General features: G+C 41.0%; 1 protein-coding gene across 3 annotated transcripts in view; it reads right to left on the reverse strand.

Annotated features, from left to right (window-relative positions):
- Positions 1–9,475: 9,475 nt before the first annotated feature.
- LOC128639760 (AN1-type zinc finger protein 4) overlaps positions 9,476–20,355 on the reverse strand; it is a 52,075-nt gene continuing 41,195 nt past the window's right edge. For all 3 annotated transcript variants that reach the window (XM_053691887.1, XM_053691886.1, XM_053691885.1), the window contains one exon: positions 9,476–10,129. In XM_053691887.1, the coding sequence (XP_053547862.1) occupies positions 9,994–10,129 (136 nt within the window). In that variant the 3' untranslated portion in view covers positions 9,476–9,993. The remainder of the gene's footprint in view (positions 10,130–20,355) is intronic.

Genomic DNA, 20,355 nt, shown 5'->3' on the forward strand with positions numbered 1-20,355 from the left:
GCACCCATACAGACATTATAGCCGCTGCACAGTATCTGTTACTATATACAGCACCCATACAGACATTATAGCTGCTGCACTGTATCTGTTACTATATACAGCACCCATACACAGACATTATAGCTGCTGCACAGTATCTGTTACTATATACAGCATCCATACATACATTATAGCTGCTGCACAGTATCTGTTACTATATACAGCACCCATATACAGACATTATAGCTGCTGCACTGTATCTGTTACTATATACAGCACCCATCCACAGACATTATAGCCGCTGCACTGTATCTGTTACTATATACAGCAGACATTATAGCTGCTGCACTGTATCTGTTACTATATACAGCACCCATACAGACATTATAGCTGCTGCACTGTATCTGTTACTATATACAGCACCCATACAGACATTATAGCTGCTGCACAGTATCTGTTACTATATACAGCACCCATACAGACATTATAGCTGCTGCACAGTATCTGTTACTATATACAGCACCCATATAAAGACATTATAGCTGCTGCACTGTATCTGTTACTATATACAGCAGACATTATAGCTGCTGCACTGTATCTGTTACTATATACAGCACCCATACAGACATTATAGCCGCTGCACAGTATCTGTTACTATATACAGCACCCATACAGACATTATAGCTGCTGCACTGTATCTGTTACTATATACAGCACCCATACACAGACATTATAGCTGCTGCACAGTATCTGTTACTATATACAGCATCCATACATACATTATAGCTGCTGCACAGTATCTGTTACTATATACAGCACCCATATACAGACATTATAGCTGCTGCACTGTATCTGTTACTATATACAGCACCCATCCACAGACATTATAGCCGCTGCACTGTATCTGTTACTATATACAGCAGACATTATAGCTGCTGCACTGTATCTGTTACTATATACAGCACCCATACAGACATTATAGCTGCTGCACTGTATCTGTTACTATATACAGCACCCATACAGACATTATAGCTGCTGCACAGTATCTGTTACTATATACAGCACCCATACAGACATTATAGCTGCTGCACTGTATCTGTTACTATATACAGCACCCATACAGACATTATAGCTGCTGCACAGTATCTGTTACTATATACAGCACCCATACAGACATTATAGCTGCTGCACAGTATCTGTTACTATATACAGCACCCATACAGACATTATAGCTGCTGCACAGTATCTGTTACTATATACAGCACCCATACACACATTATAGCTGCTGCACTGTATCCGTTACTATATACATCACCCATACACAGACATTATACCTGCTGCACTGTATCCGTTACTATATACATCACCCATACACAGACATTATAGCTGCTGCACTGTATCTGTTACTATATACAGCACCCATATACAGACATTATAGCTGCTGCACTGTATCTGTTACTATATACAGCACCCATACAGACATCATAGCTGCTGCACTGTATCTGTTACTATATACAGCACCCATACAGACATTATAGCCACTGTATCTGTTACTATATACAGCACCCATACAGACATTATAGCTGCTGCACTGTATCTGTTACTATATACAGCACCCATACACAGACATTATAGCCGCTGCACAGTATCTGTTACTATATACAGCACCCATACAGACATTATAGCTGCTGCACTGTATCTGTTACTATATACTGCACCCATACAGACATTATAGCTGCTGCACTGTATCTGTTACTATATACAGCACCCATACAGACATTATAGCCGCTGCACAGTATCTGTTACTATATACAGCACCCATACAGACATTATAGCTGCTGCACTGTATCTGTTACTATATACAGCACCCATACAGACATTATAGCCACTGTATCTGTTACTATATACAGCACCCATACAGACATTATAGCTGCTGCACAGTATCTGTTACTATATACAGCACCCATACAGACATTATAGCTGCTGCACAGTATCTGTTACTATATACAGCACCCATACACAGACATTATACCTGCTGCACAGTATCTGTTACTATATACAGCACCCATACACAGACATTATACCTGCGGCACAGTATCTGTTACTATATACAGCACCCATATACATACATTATAGCCGCTGCACAGTATCTGTTATTATATACAGCACCCATACACAGACATTATAGCTGCTGCACAGTATCTGTACAATATACAGCACCCATACGGACATTATAGCTGCTGCACAGTATCTGTTACTATATACAGCACCCATATACAGACATTATAGCTGCTGCACAGTATCTGTTACTATATACAGCACCCATACAGACATTATAGCTGCTGCACAGTATCTGTTACTATATACAGCACCCATGCAGACATTATAGCTGCTGCACAGTATCTGTTACTATATACAGCACCCATACACAGACATTATAGCTGCTGCACAGTATCTGTTACTATATACAGCACCCATACGGACATTATAGCTGCTGCACAGTATCTGTTACTATATACAGCACCCATACGGACATAATAGCTGCTGCACAGTATCTGTTACTATATACAGCACCCATACGGACATTATAGCTGCTGCACCGTATCTGTTACTATATACAGCACCCATACATACATTATAGCTGCTGCACAGTATCTGTTACTATATACAGCACCCATACGGACATTATAGCTGCTGCACAGTATCTGTTACTATATACAGCACCCATACACAGACATTATAGCTGCTGCACAGTATCTGTTACTATATACAGCACCCATACGGACATTATAGCTGCTGCACAGTATCTGTTACTATATACAGCACCCATACATACATTATAGCTGCTGCACAGTATCTGTTACTATATACAGCACCCATACACAGACATTATAGCTGCTGCACAGTATCTGTTACTATATACAGCACCCATACACAGACATTATAGCTGCTGCACAGTATCTGTTACTATATACAGCACCCATATACAGACATTATAGCTGCTGCACAGTATCTGTTACTATATACAGCACCCATACAGACATTAAAGCTGCTGCACAGTATCTGTTACTATATACAGCACCCATATACAGACATTATAGCTGCTGCACTGTATCTGTTATTATATACAGCACCCATACACAGACATTATAGCTGCTGCACAGTATCTGTTACTATATACAGCAACCATACAGACATTATAGCTGCTGCACAGTATCTGTTACTATATACAGCACCCATATACAGACATTATAGCTGCTGCACTGTATCTGTTACTATATACAGCACCCATACAGACATTATACCTGCTGCACAGTATCTGTTACTATATACAGCACCCATATACACACATTATAGCTGCTGCACTGTATCTGTTACTATATACAGCACCCATACAGACATTATACCTGCTGCACAGTATCTGTTACTATATACAGCACCCATATACAGACATTATAGCTGCTGCACTGTATCTGTTACTATATACAGCACCCATATACAGACATTATAGCTGCTGCACTGTATCTGTTACTATATACAGCACCCATACACAGACATTATAGCTGCTGCGCAGTATCTGTTACTATATACAGCACCCATACAGACATTATAGCTGCTGCGCAGTATCTGTTACAATATACAGCACCCATACAGACATTATAGCTGCTGCACAGTATCTGTTACTATATACAGCACCCATACACAGACATTATAGCTGCTGCACAGTATCTGTTACTATATACAGCGCCCATACAGACATTATAGCTGCTGCACAGTATCTGTTACTATATACAGCACCCATACATACATTATAGCTGCTGCACAGTATCTGTTACTATATGCAGCACCCATACACAGACATTATAGCTGCTGCACAGTATCTGTTACTATATACAGCACCCATACACAGACATTATACCTGCTGCACAGTATCTGTTACTATATACAGCACCCATACACACAGACATTATAGCCACTGTATCTGTTACTATATACAGCACCCATACACATTATAGCTGCTGCACTGTATCTGTTACTATATACAGCACCCATACAGACATTATAGCCACTGTATCTGTTACTATATACAGCACCCATACAGACATTATAGCCGCTGCACTGTATCTGTTACTATATACAGCACCCATACACAGACATTATAGCCACTGCACAGTATCTGTTACTATATACAGCACCCATACACACATTATAGCCGCTGCACAGTATCTGTTACTATATACAACACCCATACACACATTATAGCCGCTGCACAGTATCTGTTACTATATACAGCACCCATACACACATTATAGCCGCTGCACAGTATATGTTACTATATACAGCACCCATACACACATTATAGCTGCTGCACAGTATCTGTTACTATATACAGCACCCATGCACACATTATAGCCGCTGCACAGTATATGTTACTATATACAGCACCCATACACACATTATAGCTGCTGCACAGTATCTGTTACTATATACAGCACCCATACAGACATTATAGCTGCTGCACAGTATCTGTTACTATATACAGCACCCATACAGACATTATAGCTGCTGCACAGTATCTGTTACTATATACAGCACCCATACAGACATTATACCTGCTGCACAGTATCTGTTACTGTATACAGCACCCATACAGACATTATAGCTGCTGCACAGTATCTGTTACTATATACAGCACCCATACACAGACATTATAGCTGCTGCACAGTATCTGTTACTATATACAGCACCCATACACAGACATTATACCTGCTGCACAGTATCTGTTACTATATACAGCACCCATACACACAGACATTATAGCCACTGTATCTGTTACTATATACAGCACCCATACAGACATTATAGCCGCTGCACAGTATCTGTTACTATATACAGCACCCATACAGACATTATAGCCACTGCACAGTATCTGTTATTATATACAGCACCCATACAGACATTATAGCCGCTGCACTGTATCTGTTACTATATACAGTAGACATTCTAGCCGCTGCACAGTATCTGTTACTATATACAGCACCCATACAGACATTATAGCTGCTGCACAGTATCTGTTACTATATACAGCACCCATACAGACATTATACCTGCTGCACAGTATCTGTTACTATATACAGCACCCATACACACAGACATTATAGCCACTGTATCTGTTACTATATACAGCACCCATACAGACATTATAGCCGCTGCACAGTATCTGTTACTATATACAGTAGACATTCTAGCCGCTGCACAGTATCTGTTACTATATACAGCACCCATACACACAGACATTATAGCCGCTGCACTGTATCTGTTACTATATACAGCACCGCTAGACAGTCATATATATATATATATATTCTGAGTTTCCACTAGCACATCGATTCACTAGAGGTAACCAAGTCATACCTCCCATTTAGGCCATGCCCAGCACCAGGGAAACACGTAGCATGAACAAGTATGTGGGTATATCTGTGACTAACTGGTATGTTAAGTGACAGAGATTTACCTGATTGACAGCTGACTGATAGTCTTGTGACATGCATATGACTGACCTGTCACTGATAGACTTGTGAGATGCACATAATTGACATCTGAATGTCAAACATGACAAACTGATATGGACTATAATGATCTCTCTGCTCTAGACATCCTGCTGTAGAATATCATGACTGACGTTAGAATGGTTAGGTGTTTGGTTGCTGGTTTTACCCCTTGTGTAGCATTTTAACCCTCCCCCACTAAACTGTGCCCATGTGACAGCCTACTGACACGATAGTGTGCCCATGTAACGTAGCATACTGAAGCAAAAGTGTGCCCATGTAACGTAGCATACTGACACGATAGTGTGCCCATGTAACATAGCATACTGACACGATAGTGTGCCCATGTAACATAGCATACTGACACGATAGTGTGCCCATGTAACATAGCATACTGACACGATAGTGTGCCCATGTAACATAGCATACTGACACAATAGTGTGCCCATGTAACATAGCATACTGACACGATAGTGTGCCCATGTAACATAGCATACTGACACGATAGTGTGCCCATGTAACATAGCATACTGAAGCAAAAGTGTGCCCATGTAACGTAACATACTGACACGATAGTGTGCCCATGTAACGTAACATACTGACACAATAGTGTGCCCATGTAACGTAACATACTGACACGATAGTGTGCCCATGTAACGTAACATACTGACACGATAGTGTGCCCATGTAACATAGCATACTGAAGCAAAAGTGTGCCCATGTAACGTAACATACTGACACGATAGTGTGCCCATGTAACGTAACATACTGACACGATAGTGTGCCCATGTAACATAGCATACTGAAGCAATAGTGTGCCCATGTAACGTAGCATACTGAAGCAAAAGTGTGCCCATGTAACGTAACATACTGACACGATAGTGTGCCCATGTAACGTAACATACTGACACGATAGTGAGCCCATGTGACAGCCTACTGACACGATAGTGTGCCCATGTAACATAGCATACTGAAGCAAAAGTGTGCCCATGTAACGTAACATACTGACACGATAGTGTGCCCATGTAACGTAACATACTGACACGATAGTGTGCCCATGTAACATAGCATACTGAAGCAATAGTGTGCCCATGTAACGTAGCATACTGAAGCAAAAGTGTGCCCATGTAACGTAACATACTGACACGATAGTGTGCCCATGTAACGTAACATACTGACACGATAGTGTGCCCATGTGACAGCTTACTGACACGATAGTGTGCCCATGTAACGTAGCATACTGACACGATAGTGTGCCCATGTAACGTAGCATACTGAAGCAATAGTGTGCCCATGTAACGTAGCATACTGACACAATAGTGTGCCCATGTAACGTAGCATACTGACACGACAGTGTGCCCATGTAACGTAGCATACTGACGCAATAGTGTGCCCATGTAACATAACATACTGACGCAATAGTGTGCCCATGTAATGTAGCATACTGAAGCAATAGTGTGCCCATGTAACGTAGCATACTGACACGATAGTGTGCCCATGTAACATAGCATACTGAAGCAATAGTGTGCCCATGTAACGTAGCATACTGACACAATAGTGTGCCCATGTAACGTAGCATACTGACACGATAGTGTGCCCATGTAACGTAGCATAATGACACAATAGTGTGCCCATGTAACGTAGCATACTGACGCAATAGTGTGCCCATGTAACATAACATACTGACGCAATAGTGTGCCCATGTAACGTAGCATACTGACACGATAGTGTGCCCATGTAACGTAGCATACTGACACGATAGTGTGCCCATGTAACGTAGCATACTGACACGATAGTGTGCCCATGTAACGTAGCATACTGACACGATAGTGTGCCCATGTAACGTAGCATACTGACACGATAGTGTGCCCATGTAACGTAGCATACTGACACAATAGTGTGCCCATGTAACGTAGCATACTGACACAATAGTGTGCCCATGTAACGTAGCATACTGACGCAATAGTGTGCCCATGTAACGTAGCATACTGACACGATAGTGTGCCCATGTAACGTAGCATACTGACACAATAGTGTGCCCATGTAACGTAGCATACTGACACAATAGTGTGCCCATGTAACGTAGCATACTGACACGATAGTGTGCCCATGTAACGTAGCATACTGACACAATAGTGTGCCCATGTAACGTAGCATACTGACACAATAGTGTGCCCATGTAACGTAGCATACTGACACGATAGTGTGCCCATGTAACGTAGCATACTGACACGATAGTGTGCCCATGTAACGTAGCATACTGACGCAATAGTGTGCCCATGTAACGTAGCATACTGACGCAATAGTGTGCCCATGTAACATAACATACTGACACGATAGTGTGCCCATGTAACGTAGCATACTGACACGATAGTGTGCCCATGTAACGTAGCATACTGACGCAATAGTGTGCCCATGTAACGTAGCATACTGACGCAATAGTGTGCCCATGTAACATAACATACTGACACAATAGTGTGCCCATGTAACGTAGCATACTGACACAATAGTGTGCCCATGTAACGTAGCATACTGATGCAATATGTGTCCATGTAACGTAGCATACTGACACAATAGTGTGCCCATGTAACGTAGCATACTGACGCAATATAATGTGTCCATGTAACGTAGCATACTGACACGATAGTGTGCCCATGTAACGTAGCATACTGACACAATAGTGTGCCCATGTAACGTAGCATACTGACACGATAGTGTGCCCATGTAACGTAGCATACTGACACGATAGTGTGCCCATGTAACGTAGCATACTGACGCAATAGTGTGCCCATGTAACGTAGCATACTGACACGATAGTGTGCCCATGTAACGTAGCATACTGACACGATAGTGTGCCCATGTAACGTAGCATACTGATGCAATATAATGTGTCCATGTCATGTATTGTGCCAGCATAATTTAGTATTCTTGTGTTGCTCTGGGTGGTGTTTTCTGTGGTTTAATTGTCCCTTGGATCTGTTTGGTTTTTATATTACGATTGGCAGTTTCCCGCTGCTGTTGGCTAAGGAATGGTTTCTCTCAGAACTTTATTCTTATCGAGTTACGTTTCTGCAGTTCTTTGCTGCTATGTAACAGAGAAGCTGCGGGGGGAAGAACAATACTGAATTATAAATGATCTCAGCAGCACTTGTTCACTTCCAGTGATTATGGATATATTACATATTATGGAGATTAAATGTGTCTGGGAATTTCAGAGGTTTGTTGTTGTCTGACGCATTTCATAGCATGACCCTTGTGCATGCACTTTGTAACTCACGTTGCAGACACAGGGCCACAGCTAGAGCACAGGCATGAACTAGCTACAATAGTTTCCTGCACAATTCTGCAATACTAGAGAGAAGGTTTTTTTTTCCTTGCTGAATAAAAGGATTTTGTTATTTTCTTTGGAAGTAATTTCAATTATAGAATTTTGGTGTCTGGAAACAGGTTTTTTTTTTTTTTTCTTTACCTTAAAGGGACATGAAGCCCAAGTTTTTTCTTTCATGATTCGATTAAGTATGGGATTTAAAATAAACTCTCCAATTGTTTTCTATTATCCAATGTGTTTCATACTCTTTGTACCTTTGTTGAAAAGCATACCTAGGTAAGCTTAGAAGCTGCTGATTGGTGACTGCACATATATGCTTCGTCATTGGCTTTCAGCTAATCCCCAGTAGTGCATTGTTGATTCTTCAACAAAGGATGGCAAGATAATGAAGCAAAATAGGTAACAGTAAGTAAATCGTAAAGATGTTTAAAATTGTTTGATGTGAATCGTGAAAAAAGAGCGTAGACCAGGTACCAGCACTACTTGCCCCACCACGGAGCATTAATGTCACACGCAGTGTCTTATTTCTTATATGTATTCCTATACAGCACACGAACCAAGAAATCCACAACACGCTCAGCTGCACATCAGTTTTACTGTATGTACAACATGCGCAGTATTATACACTAAAAGGCAATATTTATTTATATATAAATCAGAAGACATTAAGAATCAGATAAAAAAAAATAGCAAAACAACTAGTTATTCCCCCAATGAAATTAGCAACCGCTGCCGCCTTGTCGGTATCACATACTGCAAGTCTGACAAAAAAGCCACAACATAAGGGAAAGGTAGAAATAATTTAAACATAAAAAATAAGGACAAACGCACACATAGAAGAGATTCCTCTGGTTACACAGTAAATATCAGTCAGTAAAGTGCATCTTTTCAAAGATTTGTCTAGTGAAATAGAATTTGCCTGCTATATAAAAAAACACCAAACAAATCATTCTTTAAAACAGAAATTAAAGTGAAAGAAAAAAAAAAAATTAAAACCAGAAACTTTAGATTTTTTCCATTAAAAAGGAGCGAGTGTTAAGTAACATTCACATTCTTCTTCAGTAAAACGGAAACAGCTGCTGCTGGGCAAGTGTTCTAAAAAGGAGGCAAGACGTGTCCGTAGTGCCGCGCGCGGGGCTAGATTTTAGGAAGTTTCGGTGCACTCACTATAGGATTGGAGTCTTGCAGGCGTCTCCTTCCTGAAGCCTTATAATCATACGTGCACCTGTGAGTCTCTGCATAGCGGTGGGATGCACAGAAGTTGTTTCCACATCTACAAACAGGAGAATCATTAAGCAGATTGAAAGGAGAGATAAATAGTAAATTCTAATACAAATAATTACAGCTGGAAATATATATATATATATATTCTACACCATGTGAGAAGTTGTAATATAAATGTAGATTTAGCCATTTCAGAGAACACTACAAATTTCACAATCTTAACCATGCTACATATCTGTCCTAAATCGGTCTCAGCAGATATAAGACCACAAAATAACGCATGCTCCAATAAGATGACAGGGGCTAGCCGCCAGTGACAAGCCCTGATTGGCTCCTACAAATGAGGCAAGTGGTGGGGAGTTTGGTCATTGGGAAATAACTGCAGCACAAAACAGGTTAGTACCACACTTGACTGCTATATTTTTTTATTAAAAGGAATATTCATTTTTGTAAATATATACTTAATAGAAACAATTGCAATTTGTTTTCATAATTTTAAAAGTATTTTACCATTTATTTTCATTTTGCAGTGTCCATTACCTCCTGTCACAGCCCTATAAAGGGGCTGTAGTCTCTATATGAAAGCAGGGTAGCAGTTTTCTTTTGAAGTGTTGCTAGGAGACATCTAATCTAGCTTTACCTGTTTATTGCCCATGTTGAGTAGAGGACTTTTGCTGCAGAAATAATGTGACAATAGAACCTAAGTTCTATGATGTCTGATTATTTAGCTATAGGCAGTTGCTACAGAGTGATAATTTAGCAAGAAAATAAGCTGATTTTTTTCTAAAACACATTTATTTTTATACTTTGATTTAAACATGTTTCTACTAAAGAAACAGAGTGCATATTCCTTTTAAAGGATATTAAAGGAACATAAACCCCAAATTTTTCTTTAACCTTTTAAAGCCGTTATGCCGTTCTATTCCGTCATAATTAGCCTGGGCTTTAAAGCCGTTATGACTGAATAGAACGTCATAGCTAACGGCTGTCCTGAAGCCTTCTGTGCTGTCAGGACTTGATCGCGGTCTTGGGGGCGTTCCTAGGGTTGTAGGGACGCCCCCCAGACGCGATCCAATAATTGAAATCTCGCGATCGTGTGTACAATCTCGTGGTTTCAATTTGTCTACATCGGAACAGTTGTTTCGATGTAGGCACTATAGCCCTGACACGAAAGGGTCTGACCCTTTAGCTATTTTATGATCTGTGTATTTTACCTAACATTAAAATAAGTTGATCTGTATCTAAGGGGATATATATATATATAAAAACCCTATATACATTCATTTACATCCTCCAATATATTAATATTTCGATATCAAAGTTTGTTCTTCCCTATTCATTTATTTTCACATTTCTTTGGTATTCTTCGTCCTGATATATAAATATTCACAATTATTCTTTCACACAGGTTATCATACATGTTATTCCTTTGTATCTCTTCACATCATTCAGCACGTTTAGGAACTGCTGCTATTGGTTGCTGTTCCTATCACCAAGCATGCATTGATTGTTCATTGGTGGACACACACCCACACCCGTCCCCATGGGCATCACTAAATTTAGTATTACGAACTATGAATTTTTAAGAATTATGCGCATCCAATTATTTTCCCCCCATTTACTCCACTGTATATCCAAACCGCGATAACCCTAAAATCTATTTTATTATTTATTATGTCACCTAGTTATGATATCTAGTGTAGTGATCCAAGTTCCCCTCTCTTTATGGTCTGACAACACTGGTGATCTTTAACCCCGGTCCTATTGACTGTTTTCCTTGGGTGCGTGCTTATCAGTTCTATCGCACATTATAGAAGATAAAGGGGCACACCATTTAGCTAGTTGCTATCCCTTTCCTCCCCGTGATTTTTCTTGTGTTTTGTTATCCGACAATTCACTTTTTGTGCAGTTGTACAGTTCGCGTGTCTGGCCACGCCCCCTAGCATTGACGTCACTCTGTGTCAACTTGGATTCTCACATCCCCGTTGTCACAGCAACTATGGTCTACGACACATAATTGTGTTATTTTCTACAGTGGTTTCATTCCCTCTGTTCAAATAATTGGTCTAAGAATAATCATCTGCTCTTGCGACACTTCCCTGCAGCTTGATCATGTAGAGTAGACACTTTGTATACATTATACTCGGCGTGTTTGATCACGCCCCCTCCGCATCTGACATCACATTAGGATATCGATACCAACTTAAACAGAATCGTTTTTATTAGGTTAGTTATCCCATGATCTGGTGCAAGTAGTCTAAGATCAATAAGATTGACAAATATAAAATGTAGTATGATATATATGTTCTGCATATCAAATGTTTGTTATATTCCCATGGAGAAACGGAATATACCATTACCAGTTAGTTATAGGTGTAATTAATTTGCTCTTTAACATCTAATTGTATTTATATTTCTTATTTAGTTATACACAAATTGGGAATTTGTTGTCTTTGGAATTAGATCAGTGTATATTAACTGTTCATATAACCAATGTTTTGTAATTATATATTTTTTTTATGTCTACCCTCTAACCCCCCCCCCATGTATTTTGGTATTATCCGCTAGGGGTGTGCAATTTTTCTGAATGGCCCTGGTATGGTCTTAAATATGGCAGCTGAGAGTTTGTTTTGTATAGCCTGATGAAACAGTGTGTTACACTGAGAAACGCGTTGCTGTTGTTTTTACCTTTTTAATAAATCTTTTAATACTTTGCAACTCTCTTTTGCCGACTTATCTTAAATCCTGCAACTTTTCCACCTATTTGGAGCTGTAGCCTCATCACCCTCCTAATTGGAGGATCTCTGGACCTGCTAGGTTGACCACTGCTGTACAGACTCCCCCCTTGCGGTATCTCTGGACTCTCCCTGGTGAGACGAGGATCCCCATTTGCGACATCACTAACTGGTCTACCGGACGACGGGTGGTTCCGGATTGTTGGTATTGCACATCAGTTCTTTACATCTTGTGAGTAGGATTCTTCAGCTCCTCTCGTATCGGTTTTGAATTTTCTTATTGATCTGCACTATGTGGCGCCCTCTATTTTGATTTGTTTAGATTCATGAAAGGGTTAATGATTCAGACAGAGCAAGTGATTTTAAACAACTTTCTAAATTGCTTCATTATCTTGGTATCCTTAGTTGAAAAGCATATCTAGGTAGGCTCAGGAGCAGCAATGCATTACTGGGAGCTTGCTGCCGATTGGTGGCTGGACAAAAATACCCCTTGTCATTGGTTCACCAGATGTCTTCAGAAAGCTGTTTTTTTAAAAAAGGGATATCAAGAGAATGAGGCAAATTGGATAAAATAAATTAAAACATTAAAAGCATATGTTCTATATGAATCATGAGAAATAAAAATGTTAGGTTTCATGTCCCTTTCAGCAGTAAATACATGCTAGACTTTATGTATTTGGCAGTATTTTTACCATTATATTAGTTGTTTAACCTCTTAAGGACATATGACAGATTTTTTCCGTCATAAAACAATTGCGCAAACTGAAAGCTGTGTCCTTAAAGGGTTAAAAGTTTAGAGATTCTGTAAAGTAAACAGCGCCACCATGTTTGAAATCGTTTTATCTCAGTCTTCTATGGAGAATTAGGGAAAGATATAAAAGTAGAGTTGTATTAGTCTATTTTATTGCCTGATTATTTTTTGTATCTGTTCCTAATTGTTTGCAGTAGGACAATGAGATAAGAGTAAAACTTAAAGTGAAGGCCAATTTTGACAAATTAGTGCCCGGTTTCTAATAATCCTATTAAAAACAAGGGCACTTTAAATTCATCAAAATTGACAACAAGCGTTTTCTTAAAAAAACAAACCAAAAAAACCCAACACTTTTTAATCCTGAGAGCCTCTGCAGCGCTTCCCCCACCCATCGCAAGCCCTCTTCGCGGGGGGACGCTGTGATTGGAGGAGGCCGGATTAGTCATTTCTGAAGTAAGCAGCGTATTCCGAAAGCTGGGGGAATCGATGGAGCAGCTTTCAGGATTAAAAGGTACGTTTTTGAAGAAAAACGCTTGAAATGTCAATTTTAATTAATTAAAATGCCCTTTTTTTTTCTCTTTTTTTCCTTTAAAGGGACACTGAACCCAAATTTTTTCTTTTGTGATTCAGGAAGAGCATGGAATTCTAAGCAACTTTCTAATTTACTCCTATTATCAAATTTTCTTTATTCTCTTGGTAACTTTATTTGAAATGCAAGAATGTAAGTTTAGATGCCGGCCCATTTTTGGTGAACAACCTAGGTTGTCCTTGCTGATTGGTGGATAAATTAATCCACCAATCAAAAACTGCTGTCTAGAGTTTTGAAACAAGAAAAAAAAAGCTTAGATGCCTTCTTTTTCAAATAAAGATAGCAAGAGAACGAAGAAACATTGATAATAGGAGTAAATTAGAAAGTTGCTTAAAATTGCATGCTCTATCTGAATCACAAAAGAAAAAATTTGGTCTCAGTGTCCTTTTAAGTATTCTTTTATTGTGGTTATGCGGAAAAGGACGACATACAATTAATGCCATAACACATTAAAAACCATAGTAGCGGGAGGCGGAGCTTAGCCATGCAGGATGATGGCTGCTTTCGGTTAGAGCTCCCATCTCCTTACATGCCTTTAGAGCGCTGTAAGCCGGGTAACTAACCTTTTTTTTCTTCCCTAAACCTGATTGGGACATCACAAGTAATCCCTACCCTCCCTGAGCCACTTTCCGGATCGTCAAAGGGGTAATAAGTGACAAGAGGTAACGGACCCAGGATTAGCTGTTAACAAACAGCCTCTACACACCCGGGTAAGATCCATCTGCCGGACCGCTTTAGCTGCAGTGCCTTAGCCCACGGAACCTACCGCCGCCCAGACTGGGCTGAAAATAGGAGCAGAAAGCCTCTTGCAGTTGCGGAGTATACATCAGAGCTCCGCGTCCGCAGCACATATCGCGGCCCTCCCGGTCGCCATCTTTCCTCCACGTGGCCGGCCGCAAGCACATATCATCAGGCAGTTTCCCAGACTAAGAGGAGGTGGCGACAGCTAGAGAAACGCAGCTGAACCTCTAAGTCCTTACCTACATTACTTACCTACACTTTTCTTTGTGATTAGAGGGCTGAGGAGGAACTAAAGATAACGCTGCTGGGCCTTTAGGGTTATAGCAGCCTTGCATCACTTAACTGCAATACTATTCACAGCTTCAGAGCAGAGATTGCCACCTCAGACAATTTAACACTACAGAGAGTGTGAACTGCCCTCTCCCTTATCCTCCTGACAGGACTGAAACAGGGATATTCACTATCTTTATAAGCCTCAAACCTTACAATAAGACTGATACATCACTCCATGCGACTCTTCCTTAGCTTTCATTCATAATCATTTTATCCTGTTACTAATGTGATGCCTTGAAAGAAGCAAAACAAATCTGACAAACCCATTACCAATAAAAACCTCAATCACTATCTCAAGCTTGCAGAGAACCCCACACCTGCTTGCTCAGGAGACGCAGTAACCCCCTCATTACCTATGCCAAACCAAATGCAATCTGCTGAAACTCCCACAAACATGTATTTAACTAAAAACGACATCTTGCATCTCTCCTCAAAGGAGGACATCAAGGAAATCATGCAGGAGATGAGAAGCTTGTTTGGAGACATTGGGGCGCTTGATCAGAGTGGTTTCCCTAGAGGAAAAGCAGGTTTCCACAGATAGCAAAGTCCAGGCAAATACCACTCATATCCTGGAACATGAACATAAGATCAATATCCTCCCCAACAAACTGGAAGATCTTGAAAACAGGTGTCGGCGCAACAATCTGCGTATAAGAGGAGTTTCGGAGTCAGTCTTCCCTCCTGCTATAGAGGGATATTTACAAGCCCTATTCAAAATTATAAAAAAGAGAACCCGTCTGCAGATAACATACCCATTGAAAGAGCTCACAGGGCTATAAGGCCCAAACCCCCTCCAAAGGCCCCACCCAGAGATATAGTCAAATTTCTGCGGTTTAAAGATAAGGAAGAACTTCTCCGCTGCGCAAGGTCCAAACACCCTATCTACCATGCTGGAGAAGAAATATCTCTGTTCACAGACCTTTCCCAGACAACTCTTCAGAAACGGCGTGAACTAGAACCCCTAACCACAGCTCTTAGACACAACGTCCAGTATAGGTGGGGGTTCCCTGTATCCCTAATAGTTTCAAGCAATAACAAAACGGCCATCTTCAGACCTGGAGACTATCCTGAATCCTTCTGCAAGGAACTTTCCATTACATTTGCCTTAGCAGAGGGCAATAACCCTGCCCTCCAACCGCCGGAGACCCAGATGCCTGCACAGATTCCCCCAGCTGAGGAAATCCCAGGCTGAAGAGGCCTTTCACTCCCTTGGCCAAATGGCTTGGTCCATCTTTGCTTACTCAAACGAGACTCTACTGCTCTTATAAAGTAGAGCCCGACCCACTGTGACTGCCTACCCAGGACATTGTGGACTCCTTAATTCTTCCAAGAACGATGTCTTATATCAACACTAAGGGCCCTACGGTCCTCTTCTCGACAGAGGCAGTATCCTTTTTATTGGTGTTTGCAATAGACAATTCACTAAATCCTATGTTTGTTATATGTCTTCATTTACGGTTCTTAATTGTCGATATGTTAATGTTTATGCATGTTTAACCTGTTTCATGTTTACTGGGTTCTCCGGATTATAATCTGGGTTATACCGTTTCATGTGGAGAGTGTTGCAAAGGGTTGTAATGTATATTTGTGTCATATATAGTAGGATAGCATCACTTCCTTAATACCATCCCCAATCTAGTATGGCTACTCTTACTATATATCAGTCCCATCTCCCTCTCCCCTTCTCTTTCCCAACCAACATGCCTCTTAGACTAAAAAATAGTATTGATTATACCTATTCTAGCCGGTGAGGGAGATACTTCCCCCAAGTGTCTTGACTTCTCTTACTAACTCTTGTGTTACAAATAAGAGAACTTCTCTTGTTCCCTCTTTTCTGGCACGCTCTAGGTGTACAACCTCTACTAAGTTTCTAAACCCTTTCAACTTTAGCTTCTTCCTTTTTCTTGTTTCTCGTTATTTCTTTTCCTCCCCCCCCCTTTTTTTTTTCCTCTTCCCCCACTGCCATAGGTGATGGCGAGTAGACTCAGTAGGTTTCAAGACCATTTTCTGCAACTGTCAACGCTAAATGTTAAAGGACTTAACAGTCCGGGTAAGAGGTCGATAGCATGTAAAGAGTTTTCCAAATTGGGGAGACATATTCTCATGATCCAGGAGACACACTTCCAGAAGGGTAAAGAACCTAGATGGAACACTCCGCAGTTTCCTATAGCCAGTTTTGCTTCGGGCCCCCCAAAAAAAGGTGGGGTGGGCATTTTGATTCATAAGTCTCTTCCCTTCCAGATAACACAGACTGACAGGGACCCGAGGGCCGTTCTATTCTCATGACGGGACATCTATATGGGCAACAGCTTTCGTTGTTGAACATCTATGCCCCAAACCAAGCCCACAACGCTTTCTTTAAAAAGGTTTCAAACTTAATACTAGACCGGGTTAAAGGGACATTGTTTTTAGCCGGGGATTTTAACCTAGCATTCGACCCAGGGTTGGATTCTTCTAGAGGAATCTCGTCTATCCCCAGAAATAAGCTAAAAACAATAAATAACACATTTACCAATCTCCACCTCCACGACATTTGGAGGACATTACACCCACAGACCAAAGACTACACTTTCTACTCGCCCCCACATAACTGCTACACTAGGATAGATCACATCCTCACTGACGCTAACGGACTTTCTTTAACCAGTCGATGTGAGATTGGTCAGATAACTTGGACAGATCATGCTCCAGTGACCTGTTCTATCCTGTGGCCAGACCTCCCCATTACAACCAAAATATGGAGGCTGGATGACTCCCTTCTAGACGACCCTATTGCGCTTGCAGAAATAGAAAGAGATGTCACATAGTACTTCATGGGAAGCGCATAAATCTGTTATGCGCGGTATATTTATTAAGCGGAAGGCTAGGATCCTTAGACAGGCTAGAGAGACGCATACACAACTCTTGGACAAAATAGGCGCGCTCGAGAAAGCTCACAAGCAAGACTTAAATAATAACAATCTCAAAAATAACCTCTTCAAAGCTAGATCGGACCTCAAAGCTCACCTGACGACAATCCATCAGCGCAATGCACTCTATTTAAGGCAACACTACCACGAGGGTGGGGACAAGCCGGGTAAGTTACTGGCTAGGTGCTTGCGGAGGCAACAAATGTCCTCCTACATCCACAACCTACAATCCCCAGACGGTCATTTAATCAAGAGCAATAAACATATCACATCTACCTTCAGACACTATTATAACATACTATGCAATATCCCAAACCTCGATGATACGTCGATGGGGGAGGATTCACTCTCAACACCCAGAGAACAGCTTGATAAATACTTTCAGGGATTAGGCTTGCCAACACTAAACAAAGACGGGAATGCTCACCTTGAATCACCTATCACACTAGAGGATATACGACAGGCAATTAAGGATTCCCCATCGGGAAAGAGCCCTGGGCCAGATGGCTACACGATAGGGTATTATAAGAAATTATCAGACACTCTATCCCCTCATCTCCTACCTCTATTTAATAATCTAAGGGACAACCCCTCTCTATCTAGGAACCTCCTAGAGGCACACATCACTAATTCCTAAGCAAGGAAAACCAGATACATGCCCTGAGAACTTTAGCCCCATCTCACTTATCAACACGGACATGAAAATCTTTGCTAAAGTTTTGGCCAACAGACTAAATAAATACCTCCCTAGTTTAATACCTTGCGATCAAGTTGGATTTATACCAGGCTGGGAAGCTAGGGATAATGTTATCAAAACTATTCATCTAATAAATTTCGCTAAAGCCTCGGGTACACCCATGGTTCTCTTCTCGTCCGACGCGGAGAAGGCCTTTGACAGGGTTCGTTGGTCTTTTCTGCATCGGGCTATGATCGAGATGGGAATACCAGAGCCCTTCCCAAATATGTCTCGCTTTATACTCCAACCCTAATGCGAGGATCAAGGTGAATAACACCTTATCAGAGCCCTTTTCCATCAAAAATGGCACCAGACAGGGATGTCCCCTGTCCCCGCTACTTTTTGCCATCTCTATTGAAATTTTAGCTCAAAAAATTAGAAACAACAACAACATTAAAGGCCTTAAGATAGGACAATCGGAACATAAAGAAGCGTTCAACGCTGATGATATCCTATTCTCCCTGACAGAGGCAGAAAGCTCCATTCCCGAATTGTTGTCTGAGTTGAACGCTTATGGTACGGTGTCTAACTTCAAACTTAACATCTCTAAATCAGAAATCTTAAATATCAATACCCCCCTAAAGTCTTACAAGAAATCAAGGATAACTAGAATGTTCCTCTGGCCCAAAACAAATTGAAATACCTAGGAATCCAGCTGACCTCAAATACCCAAGAGCTATTCAAGCATAATTATAGCACCCTAAAAAACGATATTGCACGTGACTTGTCCTCTTGGAGGAATAAGCCCCTGTCCTGGTTGGGCAGGATAGGGGTGATAAAAAGGAACGTTCTCCCCCAGGTTTTATATTTGATGCAGGCTTTACCCATACCACTTCATGATAATTATATTACCCAATTACAAAAGATTATAGAACAGTTTATATGGGCAGGCACAAAACCAAGAGTACCAAGGAAAACACAATACCTACCTAGAGATAATGGGGGGCTGGGGGTTCCGAACCTCCTGGCTTACAAACAGGCAATTGTACTTAGGCATGTAGTGGAGTGGGCACACAACACTGACAATAAGATATGGATACACCTAGATAGATACATCTTCAAATTAACCAATGTAGCAACACTGGCATGGACATCCCATCAACAGAGACCCAGACACACGCAGCAGTACCTCATTACGGCACATACCCTGTCCGAATGGGACAAACTTCTATCCACCAACATACACATCTCCTCTAGATTTGGGCCGCTTTCCCCATTTTTGGAGAATGTAGATCTTCCCTTTCACAGGCTGAAAAGCAAAATCCCGGTTCCATACCCCCTCAGAACGGGTTCCATCCGGTTCATCTCAGAAGAGGGCAAGCTGAAAACGCAAAAGACCCTCACGGAGACCCATGGGGGATTTTTTTCCTCGTGGCTCCACTATAACCAATTAGTACACTATATTTCACATCACAAGAGCAGACATGATTTTGGAAGAGAACCTACATACTTTGAGAAACTTTGTATACAACCTAACTACC

Source organism: Bombina bombina, chromosome 9 (assembly GCF_027579735.1).
Source record: "Bombina bombina isolate aBomBom1 chromosome 9, aBomBom1.pri, whole genome shotgun sequence".
NCBI classification, from domain to species: Eukaryota; Metazoa; Chordata; class Amphibia; order Anura; family Bombinatoridae; genus Bombina; species Bombina bombina.